Source organism: Dermochelys coriacea, chromosome 10 (assembly GCF_009764565.3).
Source record: "Dermochelys coriacea isolate rDerCor1 chromosome 10, rDerCor1.pri.v4, whole genome shotgun sequence".
In the NCBI taxonomy this organism is placed as follows: domain Eukaryota; kingdom Metazoa; phylum Chordata; order Testudines; family Dermochelyidae; genus Dermochelys; species Dermochelys coriacea.
In genome coordinates this window covers 62,913,275-62,927,033 of record NC_050077.1, presented here as the reverse complement: position 1 = coordinate 62,927,033, position 13,759 = coordinate 62,913,275, and the positions used below count along the sequence as shown (strand labels likewise).

General features: G+C 41.1%; 1 protein-coding gene across 2 annotated transcripts in view; it reads right to left on the bottom strand.

Annotated features, from left to right (window-relative positions):
- Window positions 1-13,759, bottom strand: part of MYO5C (myosin VC) — a 63,382-nt gene that overhangs the window by 12,031 nt on the left and 37,592 nt on the right. For both annotated transcript variants that reach the window (XM_043494675.1, XM_038419909.2), the window contains exons 27-33: window positions 13,548-13,611; window positions 13,353-13,433; window positions 12,113-12,293; window positions 9,799-9,892; window positions 8,778-8,838; window positions 2,013-2,181; window positions 177-264 (exon numbers count right to left, since the gene is read on the bottom strand). In XM_043494675.1, coding sequence (XP_043350610.1) covers window positions 177-264; window positions 2,013-2,181; window positions 8,778-8,838; window positions 9,799-9,892; window positions 12,113-12,293; window positions 13,353-13,433; window positions 13,548-13,611 — 738 coding nt within the window. The remainder of the gene's footprint in view (window positions 1-176; window positions 265-2,012; window positions 2,182-8,777; window positions 8,839-9,798; window positions 9,893-12,112; window positions 12,294-13,352; window positions 13,434-13,547; window positions 13,612-13,759) is intronic.

Here is a 13,759-nt window from a genome sequence, read left to right as displayed (position 1 = left end):
ACACATTTATAAAATGGGCTGAAAAACAGGGCAAATATTTATGAAATTGTTTCTAAAGCTTTCCCATCTTTTGTTGTTGAAAAATTGAATTTCCCACCTTCTGATCCTCTCTCTCTCACCCCCCCCACCGTATTACACATTCAAAACTATTTTAAACTTTAAAAAATAAGTCCTACCTTTTTCAATAGTCTTGGTAAGAGTCTTGATCTGATCCTGCAATTTTTTTATTACTCTGTCTTTCATGTCTAACTCTTCTTCAAGATCCTACAATAATCAAATAAAGATGGAGAGTGAATTTATAGCTACCTGCATTTTTTAAAATATTGCCTTTGATTGGTATATGCAAGTCCTACTCCATTTATGGATATCAAAAATTACTGTTACATCCTGGACAAAAATTCAGGATCATGACTGGAAGAAAAAAGTCAAGTAACAAGTCAATAGATCTCTGCTTCTACCTCCACAGAGAGCAATAAAACTGAGATCTGGAGCAATGCTGCAAAGGGGTACATCCTTACCGGCACTGCTGATGAACCAATCACTCAGACAGCATGTGCAGAAATTTGCTCAGTAGCTGGTCTCACATAGGTCAATATTTATCTGGCTCGCTAACTTCATTTCCCTTTTAGAATATTGGGTCCCAATTCTGCAAAGACTTATGTATGTACTTAATTTTCAGATTGTGAGTAGTCCCACAATCTGACTGTGAGTAGTCCCAGTGAGTAGCTGAATATAAGCTTGATCCCACAATCCCTCTGTCCTCAAAATCAATGAGAATTCCAAGCAGAGGCTTGAGAAATGGGGTAACATGGCTCTCACCTCCTAGCATAATATTTAATTGCACTATGCCTTTAAATCATTTGCTCGATTGGGCTAGACTGTAACTTTAAACTAGTACCTGCAGGTTGGACGGTTTAGGAAGTGTTGCACTTCAATGGGAGATTATGGAGGCACTATGTCTTAAGCAAACAAACTATATCTGAGAGAGCACAGAGGAAGCACACACAACAATGGCCTGTGTGCTTTCTTCCTCCTACTGGCCCCAATTTGGGGCAGCAGGGAATAAAGCCATGGAAAGGTCCCTCTCCAGCTGGGATTTCCACTGCTACTGTTAGCTCTACAGTTCCTCATTCTCTGCATGCCAGGAGCACAAGGACTGAAACTCTGCCTAGGCCAGTATAGAGATGCCAGGGAGATGGACCTTTGCACCCTCTCCTTGTGCAGCTGCACTCAGCTGGGAAATGTTTAGCGCAGGGGTGGGCAAACCACAGCCCGTGGGCCAGATCCAGCCCCTCAAAACTTTGGACCCAGTCCATGGGATTGACCCCCGTGGTGCCGCAGGCCCCGTGCTGTTCTCAGAAGCAGCCAGCACCACGACCCTGGGGCTCTGGGGATAGTGGGGGGGAAGGGCTCCATGTGTTGTCCTTGTCTCCAGGCACCACCCCCTGCAGTCCCCATTGGCCGGGAACGGGGAACCGCGGCCAATGGGAGCTTTGGGGGAGATACCTGGAGGCATGGCAAGGGCAGTGCACTGAGCCCTGTGCGCCCTCCCCCCAGGGACATGGTTCCAGCCACTTCCCAGAGTGGAGTGGCGCAGTGCGGGGCCAGGGCAGGCATGCAGGGAGCCTGCCCTGGCCCTGGTGCGCGCTGCTGGTCCGGAGCCCAAACTCCTCCTGCACCCTGCACCCCAACTCCCTGCCTGCACCATGCACCCCTCCTGCACCCCAACTCGCTGCCCTGAGCCCCCTGCTGCACCCTGCATCCCCGTCGCACCTCAACCCCCTTCCCTGAGCTCCCTCCTGCACTCTGCACCCCTACCTCCTCCCCTGCCCCCCGTCATACACCCCACACCCCTCCTCTGAGCCTGTTCCTGCACACTGCACCCCCTCCCACACCCCAACCCTCTGCCCTGGCCCTGCATACAATTTCCCCACCCAGATGTCGCTCTTGGCCCATAAAGTTTGCCCACCCCTGGTTTAGCACTTACTTTGTAATCTAATATCATTCCTCACCATGTTTTCCAGAGTAAGATGAAATGCCTCCTGCTTTATCTTGCTCTTTACTTCATTCTCAATTTCATGTTGCTCCTTTAGGCGATTGTTTGCCTCCTGAATTTCTTGGATTGTGGCAATCTGCTTCTCTTCTTCTTTTGTGTGTATTTTAGTCTGGTCTTCCAGTGTCCTAGAAATCACAAAAAGTTTGTTCCTTTCTTCTTCTTCTTTCCACAAAGCAAAATATTGCTTCAAGATGGGTTACACGTTCTGTCTTTTTGAGGCACCTCTTGAGTTGGCAGAAGCAATTTCCCACCTTATCGTTACATCACCCCAGTAATAAGTAAATACAGTGCCAGTCCCTATAAGGTTTTAAGTGCGTCTACTCAGCCTGTGGCATTAAATCCACATTTCTCAAAGAGATGTAACATAGGGCTGTCAATTAACTGCCGTTAAGGGGTGCGATGAACACACAGCACAATGAATGGGTTACTTTTTTTTATTCACAGCAGGGCAGCCTCAGCTGCTCTGGAGTGAGCCCAGTAACGCAAGCCGCCACCGCAGGGCGGGTGGGCAAGCGGAAAGAGAAGCGGCTGCGGAAACACATGGCTCTCATGCAGGCTCCAGCAGAAAAAGTAAAGTGAAAACAGCTCCACGTCACTTGCAGCTGGGGCTGCTCCTCTCCCCCGCTCGTGCCACCTGCAGCTGGAGCTGATCCCTCCCCCCCCCCAGCTGAGACTGATCCCCGCCCCTCGCCAGCTCTGTGCTGCCCAGGGGTCGGCTCTGAAGCCTGAGCCCTATTGCTCCTGGTCGGTCCCCCACTCCCAGGACCAACCCCCCCACATCGTGCCCCATTTCCGGGGGTACCCCATGGAGAACATGGGCCTGGCGAGCTCAGCCTCTCCACCCCTGCAGTATGACGAGTCCCTGAGGTAAAACCCACTCTCCCTTGCAAACAAGGGCTCGCTCAGCGGAAGGGAGCCCACCTAGCTCCGGAAAAGGAGGCAGGCCTGGCGAGCCTAGTACCAGAACCCAGCCTTCCAGAAGCAGCAGCAGCAGCAAGACACCTCCCTCACCCTCCTCCTGCACAAGCTATTGCTTGTTCCTCCCCATTGTCACCCCCTGTCCTCCCCAAGCCTCCTCCCGCGCAAGTCCTTGCTTACTTCCCCCCTCCCCTGTCCTCCCCCAACACTGAATGCAGATTTCTAAGATGAAACTCTCTTCGGACAGGAGGTGAACCTGATGAGCTCAGAAACCCACTCCAACATGAGTAGCATCAATAATTCACCTTTCTCCTGCACAACTCACACCCCTCTCATCTCCAGAGTACTGAGATACAGATAGATAGATAGATATATAAAAAAAACAACCAACCAAAAAAACCTTACCCCTTCAATAAGCCAAGACTCCTCTAAAAGGACACACACAAAATAGTATACAAAAGGCTAACCCAGCAGCAGCAGGCGAAAAAAAGCCGCCCGCACTATTCACTCCCCTACTGACTGTTAATCCTGAGGTAAAATCTTTCCATATCCATGGCAAGGACTCTTGTGAACAGGACACAAATATATTGATTATATAGAAGAATGTATTGAACATTGACACAGTTCTACTGTGCTTTCATGATCTGGAGTGATTAAATATCAGAAAAAGGTAATGGAGCAAAGCAGCTACAGTTCAGGAATTCTGAATGGGAAGTTTATGTTTAAAATACTTCCAGATGGTGCTTTAGCTAAAAAGACAGTTAGTTGTAGCTATTGCACGGCTGAGTCCCAGTACCACAGAAGCACTTCAAGTCTGCAGTACCACCTACGTTCTAAGCATGCTTTTGCCTCCGGCTCTTGTGGTATAGATAACACACCACCTGCAAACAAATCCAGCCAGCCGTGACAAAGTACAATTACAGAGTTTCAGGATCACTACAAGCCCACGGATCAAACAAAGTTCAACACCTTAACCAATGCTATTGCAAAGTGGATAGCTATGGACTGCAGACCACTCAACACTGTAAATGACAGAGGGCTAAGAGATATTATTCAAATTGCATTTTCCAATCAATCATACACCTTGCCCTCCCGAGGAATCATTGCATCACAGATAAGTGACCTATATGATAACAAGAAGACTACAAAGTCGGAGTTCTGAAAAATGCACTGGCTGTTACTTTCACTGGTGATCACTGGACATCCTTGAGCAATCACAGAGATCTTGGTGTCATGGCACACCTTATTGATAGGACATGGACACTGCAGTCGTTTGCTGTAACAGTAACTCGTACTGAAGAGAGACATTATGCTGACGCATGTGCAGAGAGTTTCATGGATGTTGCAAAAGAATGGAATATTCAAGAAAAGGTAACAGCAATTAGTACTGACAGTGCACGTAACACGGTAGCAGTAGCCAGTCACTTGCCTTTTGAACACGACTTGCATTGCTCACAGTGTGCAGCGATCCATTATAGTAGTGCTCAGCGATGGTGGTTTTGAAAACATGCTAGCAAAATGTAGAAAACTTGTAGGCCATTTCAAACACAGTCCAGCTAACAGTACAGAGCTATGAATACAACAAGCTTCAAATGGACAGAAACAAGTGTGACGTTGTACTCTGTATGATTTTATGAAAGTATGCTGATGAGTGTGAATATAATATAACTAAAATATGCTTAGTGCAAAAGGTCTTATAATCTACTGAGCATGGTCATCCTATTTGTATCTGTAACTAGAAATATAACAAAGAGGTCCTATTGTAATTATGCAAAGAGTGGGCCATTAATGGTGGTTTGGAATCTTGATGGCTCCCATCAACCAGGACAATTGACTGTGAATGGCTCTGTTTGCAGACAGGCCTTCCTGTGAGTCAGGCTGGGAGGAATGAAGGCTTGGGATCTCACAGGACATGTGATCATATCACCTGAACCAGTGGCATAGCCAGATGGAGAAACGAGAGGGAGCAGAAATAAAAAAATAAAAGGCACCACCCACTAGTACTCACCCGGTGGCGGTCCGGGTCCTGAACTGGAATCCATCTTTAACCTGGTGTTTTTCCATTGAGAAGGAGGGGTGGGAACCCAGAGGGACAAAGGATTCCCACCTTATGCAAAAGATATATAAGTGGGTGGAACAGACCAAAGAGGAGCCATCATGAGGAATCCTCTAGCTATCACCTGAGCTGAACAAGGGCTGTACCAAGGGAGAGGATTGTGCCCAGACTCACAAGGTGTCCAGTCTGTGAAATAAACTTATGGAAACATCTCTAAGGGTTAGATTTTATCTGTATTCAGTTTTATTACTGTACTAGACTTAGACTTGTGTGTTTTATTTTATTTTGCCTGGTAATTCACTTTTTTCTGACTGTGACTACTTGGAATCACTTAAATCCTACTTTCTGTATTTAATAAAATCACTTTTTACTTATTAATTAACCGAGAGTATGTATTAATACCTGGGGGTGTGGGGGGGCAAACAGCTATGCATATCTCTGTCAGTGTTATAGAGGGAGAATAATTTATGAATTTACTCTGTATATGCTTTATACAGGGTAAAACAGATTTATTTAGGATTTGGACCCCATTGGGAGTTGGGCATCTGAGTGTTAAAGATAGGAACACTTCTGTACGCTGCCTTCAGTTAAACCTACAGCTGTTAGGGGATGCGGTTCAGACCTGGGTCTGGGTTTGTAGCAGCCTAGGGGATCTGGCTCAAACCAGGCAGGGCACTGAAGTCCTAAGCTGACAGGGCAGGAAAGCAGGAGCAGAAATAGTCTTGGCACATCAGTTGGCATCCTCCAAAGGGGTTTCTGTGATCCAACCCGTCACAACAAGAACCTCTTGTGCAAGATATTTCAACTAGGGCCGTCAAGCGATTAAAAAAATTTGTCACAATTAATCGCACTCTTAATAATAGAATACCATTTATTTAAATATTTTTGGATGTTTTCTACATTTTCAAATATACTGATTTCAGTTACAACACAGAATACAAAATGTACAGTACTCACTATTTATTTTTGATTACAAATATTTTCACCGTAAAAAATGAAAGAAATTGTATTTTTCAATTCATCTAATACAAGTACTGTAGTGCAATCTCTTTATCATGAAAGTTGAACTTGCAAATCTAGAATTATGTACAAAAAAAACTGCATTCGAAAATAAAACAATGTAAAACTGTAGCACTACAAGTTCACTCAGTCCTACCTCAGCCAATTGCTCAGACAAACAAGTTTTGTTACAATTTGCAGGAGATAATGCGGTCCACTTCTTTTTCATAATGTCACCTGAAGTGAGAACAGGTGTTTGCATGGCATCACAGGCATTTGTAGCCGGCATCCAAAAGATATTTATGTGCCAGATGTACTAAAGATTCACATGTCCCTTCATGCTTCAACCATCATTCCATGGGACATGTGTCCATGTTGATGATGGGTTTTGCTTGATAACAATCCAAAGCAGAGAGGACCAATACATGTTCATTTTTGCATTTGAGTCAGATACCACCAGCAGAAGGTTGATTTTCTTTTTTTTTTTTTTGGTGCTTTGGGTTCTGTAGTTTCTGTATCGGAGTGTTGCTCTTTTAAGACTTTTGAAAGGATGCTCCACACCCCGTTCCAATCAGATTTTTGAAGGCGCTTCAGAGTCTTAAACCTTGGGTCGGGTGCTGTAGCTATTTTTAGAAATCTCACATTGGTACCTTCTTTAGGTTTTGTCAAATCTGCTGTGAAAGTGTCCTTAAAATGAACATGTGCTGAGTCATCATCCGAGACTGATATAACATGAAATAGATGGCAGAATGCGGGTAGAACAGAACAGGAGACGTACAGTTCTCCCCCAAGGAGTTCAATCACAAAATTTAATTAATGCACTTTTTTTAATGAGCATCATCAGCATGGAAACATGTCCTCTAGAAGGGTGGCCGAAGCATGAAGGGGCATATGAATGTTTGGCATATCTGGCATGTAAATACCTTGCAACGCCAGCTACAAAAGTGCCATGCGAACCCGTTCTCACTTTCATGTGACATTGTAAATAAGAAGCAGGCAGCAGAATCTCCTGTAAAATGTAAATAAAATTTGTTTGTCTTAGCGATTGGCTGAACAAGTAGGAGGACTGAGTGGACTTGTAGGCTCTAAAGTTTTACATTCTTTTATTAAGTGCAGTTATGTAACAAAAAAAAAATCTACATTTGTAAGTTACACTTTCACAATAAAGAGATTGCACTACAGTATTTGTAAGAGGTAAACTGAAAAATACTATTTCTTTTATCATTTTTATAGTGCAAATATTTGTAATAAATAATAATAATATAAGTTGAGCACTGTACACTTTGTATTCTGTATTGTAATAGAAATCAATATATTTGAAAGGGTAAAAAAATCCCAAAATATTTAATAAATTTCAGTTGGTATTCTATTGTTTAAGAATGCAATTAATCGCCATTAATTTTTTTTGAGTTAATTGTGTGAATTAACTAACGAATCGACAGCCTTAATTTAAACCAGATGGAACTCCACACTGGCTATGATTTAGCGCCTGCTTTGCAACAAAGCCGCTATCACATCCACATTAGCTCTTCAAAAGCACTATCAGTGCCAACAGATGATGAAAAACTGCAAAAGCTAGAATCTCTACTTGAGCCCTGCAGGTTTGTGATTGAACTCCTTGGGGGGTAATTGTATGTCTCCTGTTCCGTGGTTTTATCCGCATTCTGCCATATATTCCACATTATGGCAGTCTCTAATGGCCACCCAGCATATGTTGTTCGATTTAAGAATACTTTCACAACAGATTTTACAAAATGCAAAGATGGTACCAGTCTGAGATTTCTAAAAATAGCTACAGCACTAGATCCAAGATTTAAGAATCTGAAATGCCTTCCAAAATCTGAGAGGGATGAGGTGTGGCGCATGCTGTCAGAAGTCTTAAAAGAGCAACACTCCAATGCAGAAACTATAGAACCCAAACCACCAAAAAAGAAAATCAACCTTCTGCTGGTGACATCTGACTCAGATGATGAAAATGACATGCATCGGTCCCCACTGCTTTGGATCGTTATCGAGCAGAACCAGCCATCAGCATGGACGTATGTCCTCTAGAATGGTGGTCGAAGCATGAAAGGGCATATGCATCTTTAGCACATCTGGCATGTAAATATCTTGCTATGCCGGCTACAACAATGCCCTGCGAATGCCTGTTTTCTCTTTCAAGTGACATTGTAAACAAGAAGCGGGTAGCATTATCTCCCACAATTGTAAACAAGCTTGTTTGCTGAGTGATTGGCTGAAAAAGAAGTAGGACCAGAGGTGAAAGTAAGCACCTGTGGGCTTGTTTTAAAGGCCCCGCCTCTTCCAGTTGAGGCCACGTCCCCGCTCAGGACTCTGGCGTACTGGTAAGTCCTTTAAGTTACTTTCACCCCTGAGTAGGACTGAGTGGACTTGTAGGCTCTAAAGTTTTACATTGTTTTATTGTTAAGTGCAGTTATTCTTTTTTTACATAATTCTACATTTGTATGTCCAACTTTCATGATAAAGAGATTGCAATACAGTACTTCAATGAGGTGAACTGAAGTTTCTTTTTTTATAGTGCAAATGTTTGTAATAAATATATGTAAAGTAAGCATTGTACACTTTGTGTTCTGTGTTGTAACTGAAATCAAAATATTTGTAATTGTAGAAAACATCCAAAAATATTTCAACAAATGGTATTCTATTGTTAACAGTGCGATTAATCTTGATTAATTTTTTTTAATTGCTTGACACCCTAATTTAAAATAATAAAATAATAATATTTACCTCCTTTGACCTTCCTCTGACAGACTGTGATGCACCTGATTAGGCATGTCTTCCATTTTTCCTGTGATGATTAAAAAAAAAAAATCCAACAACAAAAGAAGCACAAACAAAAAACAACCAACCAACCACTTACCTCCCCTCCAAGTTTGCTGATTGATCTAGGCTGAAATTTAGTTAATATTTTCTTACACATAATAACCTCTTCCTATTTCCTGTAACAATATTGGATTACAAGGCAAATACTGTATCAAAAAAGTCCTTTGCTTACACAGCAACTGTTTAATAATAGGTCCAGTATGCAATGGGAGCTGAGTGTCCATAAAAGGCACACGATCAGACACCAGCTGGTAAATACATGTAGTATCAGAGCAATTTACAAGGTACATGTCATGTAATTAAATGTTTAAATAACTGACTATTTCCCCCTTCTGATGATTACATGATATAGGGACTTTTGGAACTCCTTCAGTAATTACAATTTGCAATAAAGTTTCATATAAAATGAAAACATTGTTGAGGAACCAAGTGTTTATAAACAAGAGAAAATCTTTCATTGCTATGGGCCACATCCTGACGGCCAGGATTTTCAGATTTACTCAGTCCAGACTCCCACTAAATTCAATGGGAGCTTTGCATGCATAAGAAATCCAGACTTGGCCCACAGTAATGGCATGGAACGTAGTAAATAAACCCCAGCCATGGGAAAGATTCTCTCATGCACCAGAACTCTATTCAGTGCCGGAGAGCCATGGAGAGATGTGGACCAGCTGCAGATCTGACACAATTTAGAGCTGCTGTCAAGCAATTCTAAGTTACGCCAGAGGCATGGAATCTATAAATGACCCACATCATTGGAGGAGTGACAGCAGTGTTCCACTTTGCCCTCTCCCATCAAAATACCACCCCCTCCATGCTGGAAGGGGAGAGGAAAGAGTCCTGCCAGTGGCACCGATGTGCTAGTAGGCGGTCCCCTAGGCTCCCTGTACTTGTTTGCAAGACAGGCCCCACGTTGGCTTTTTACCTTTCGTCTTGGCAGCTTGTTCTTGAAGGCGTTGTTCAAGATCCATCTTTTGCTTTTGAAGTTCAGAAATCTGCTGTTTAAAGTCTGGGATCATCTTTATAAAGAGGGAAAAAAACACTTGAATAATTTAGTCTCTCAATATTTTACCTAAAGTTTAAACAGCTGAATTAGTTTAAAGAAAACTAATGTCATGATTTTCATTTTTCCAGTTCAATTTATTTTTAGAAAGTATCTCTTATATAATATATTACAAAACACTTCAGAAAGAAATGATATTATAGGCTCTCTTTTTGAAATGCTTTTTCATCTCAGTAACTTCAAATTAAATTTTGAAAATATTTCTCCTACTGACTCTTACTTTTTTCCCAACCAAAGGAAATAACATTATACACTACAGAATGCACTTCCTTCTTGGAAATGTATATTCCATTTGTATCAATATCAGTATGGTGCAGGGTGGTAGCAGTTTCATCTCTTAGTCAGAAGATTTTGTATTGCTCAAGTGTTAAAGTGTTGGACTTATAACAAATGCTTGTAATTACTGGCTGCTTTATGTGAATAACCGCCCTTTGGTGGATGGAACATCAGACTGCTCAAACTTATGGAGCAGCAGGTTTTAACTTTTTTTTATTTTGCAGACCCCTAAAAAATTTCAAATGGAAGTGCGGACCTCTTTGGAAAGTCTTGCCCAGTCTGTGGGTCCCCTGGGGTCAGTGGACCAGAGGTTGAAAACCACTGCTATGGTAGATATAAGAATAAATGCCTGTTGACAGATTATCCTTAAGTTTACATGCTAGAGGACGCAATTTTGGGAGGTGAAGGTCCTGGTTCTATCCACATGCCATATGTGTGCAAAATAGCTGGCAATCCTGATGATCTGTATGCATCCAACTACAGGACATCATTATGACTGGCACCCAATTATTGGATCTGAACTCTTTAAAACTGCAGAATGTTGAGCTTTGCTTAACTGGGACTGGTTGACTGCTTACCCAGGTGGTTGTTACAATGAAAGAAACACCATCTTTCAGAAAAAGCAGTAAAATAAGTTTCCTTTTGTCTGTTCCAAGTGGTTGGTACTTTTCAAAACCAGTAGAGGGATTAACCCAAGTGTTATGCCATCTTTCCATGTATGAATTTTAAAAAAAAAAACCTCGTGTTCTAAAGATGAATGTTTGTATGAGCTATTGCTGTATGGTTAATGGTGGCTGTTTGCCTACAATGACACTGTAGCATGAATGTCTGACTCCTAGCTATATCAGTTTGAAACACTGTACTTCCAGCATGCAACATATTGTGTAATTCTGATTCTAGTTTGTGTTGCTCTGGAAAGGGTTATTTTTTCATTAAGAAACTCTCTTTATTAAGCTATGACATCTACCAATGAGAAAGATAAACACATACCATCAGTCAAACAACAGCGGTCTTATTTGATTTTCAGACCAGTTGTTTAAATTATGGATGTACTGAAATGGCTAAATATGATAACTTCCTGATCAATGCTAAAGTTCTGGTATTGTTTTTCTAGCTAATTCTCTATTCAAATGACTTAAAAGCTTAGAAATAGATGTTTGTTTTCCGGAATAGCTGTCCAGTGTAAAACTCCATATTTGCACAAATTATTACTGTAATTTGAAACAAAAAAATCCCATAAGAATAGCAAGGAAGAGCATATAGTATGTCCAGCATAATACTTGTATGAGCCTATCTATGTCCATCATGACAATATTTTGAATAGAACAAAATCCTTTATAAAATCATAAGTCTTAGTCACATGGGCATACAAAGGGTTAAAATACAATCTAAGCTCACACTGTGATTTGTCTGTTTTCTTAGGAAAGTATCAACCACCTGAGCCACATTCTGCTTTCAGGTGCATGAACATGCAGCTCCTGCTGAATCAGTTTGTAAAATGGGTATTTTAACATTTGACGATTACGACAAAAATGCACATTGAGGGCATTTCTCAGCCCAGGTTTACACAGCAGTAAGGGGCTAAGAGAGAGTAGCTCCACATGGCGAACAAACTGGCTGTAGACCAGGCCAACCAAGTCTGTCACCTCTCCTGATGATGTCCTCATGTATGGCAGTTTGTTGGGCATCACCACAGCCTTTACTCCAGTGTGGGCATAGAGGCTGTGTATTTTGACATGGCTACATCACTGAGGTCCATCGAGATTAATGGAAGGGCCTGCAGAAATACTGAGGGTTTCATGTCACAAATACACTTGGGGCAGGATTCTGTCCCAAGGTAATACGAGAAAAGGTTCTGTCCGATAAGATAGTTCTAACCTCTGCAGTACTTGAACCTTACCATGTTTTCCGATGTTAGTCTACTAACTTCAAGTCGGATGCTGTCATTTATGTCATTTTCCTCCCTAAACAGCTTTTGTAAATGGATAATTTCTTGACTAAGATGTTCAACTTTAAAGTTCAAAGCTTCAATCTCCTTTTCATAGTTTTCTTTCTGAGACTGGAATTGGCTTTCCAACACTCTGTTAAAAAACAAAATTTGGAAGCTACAGACAGTGTATGACTTTGCCAGCAATATGCCTTCTCCCAGGGTCAAGACAAAACCAATGGGAAAACAAGGCATAGAGCTGAAACAACTCCAGAACCTCAACACCCCAGGAATTCAGACCAATTATGAGCTTCCAGAACACACACATTTTGTTTCTTATGACAAGGGTTCAATCTAAATAGTTTTCAATTTCATGTTATAATTTATGACTATACAGTTCAAAGCTATTCAGTTATCTCATCTTTCCTGATATGCATGCAATGTATTGTTTATGTCTGTAAACAGAGTTTTCATTTAACAACCTCAGAACCTTTAAAGAAACACCACCATGTGCAGACATGTAAATAAGAGAAAGTAACTATGTCAGGTGGATTAAGGACCTTGTAAAATACACAACGTCCAAATTATGTGCAGTGTGGTTTTAGCCCAAACTAAATGGATCTCACTAGTAACACTGGTTCTTAAAGGCTTCTAAGTCAAAATTATTTCCTTTTTCTAGCTGTATAGTACTAAACAAAAGCTATTTGACTGGTTTAAAAAAAGCTTAGAGAAAGTTTTCTTGTACACAATATATTCACCAAGACTGTCCAAGCTTTTTTGTTCCTTTCAGTCCATGTCTCTCCACTCAAAGATTGGGTCGCTCATCAAAAATTAAGATTTATGGAGATTAGTCTCATGAATCCCCATAGAAAGTTCTCTAGCTATTAAAAAATACCCATATGTTTCTAATGTTTGCATTATTAAAATACCACCATCCTTACTTAATGTTTATAATGAATACAACTTGCAGGATTGGGCATGAGTTTTATTTATTCATGCATTTATTCATGCATTTGTCCCATTGACTTCATAACAATGCGATTTGCTGGCTTGAACCCTAAACTATTCTGCTATTAGGCAATGTTTGTTCACTTGTTACATGATGCTTGCAGTATGATACTGTAAGACCAGTTTCCTTATTACTGCCCCTTACAGTTTATCCTATGAATCTCAGGCCAGAATTACGAACATTACATTACATAATTAAACTAACCTTGTGGCTTTTTTCAGGCCCTCATAAGCAAACCAAAGTTCTCCATCTTCATTTAAATGTTCCAAATCTTCTGTGGACAGCCTAAAATACAAGGCAAGACAATATAAAATGTGTATGGATGAAGAAATTAAATATCTTAAAAGTATGATTGTTTTAAATTTTTAAAAAGCCTAGAAAAAAATTTATATATTTTACCTGCTTCTTACATCCTCAACATCATAGCTCTCAATAAATTGTTTCGCAACTTCTGACACCTTTTCTGAAAATAAACATTATGTAAAGAATGAATTTTCTCCTTAAATTTTCAGATTATATACATCATACAAATAATCACATCAGCCTCTTTCTAAGCAGCCAACTTCTTTGCTGGTGGATGATGCACATACTTAAATTTAACTAAGGAGTGC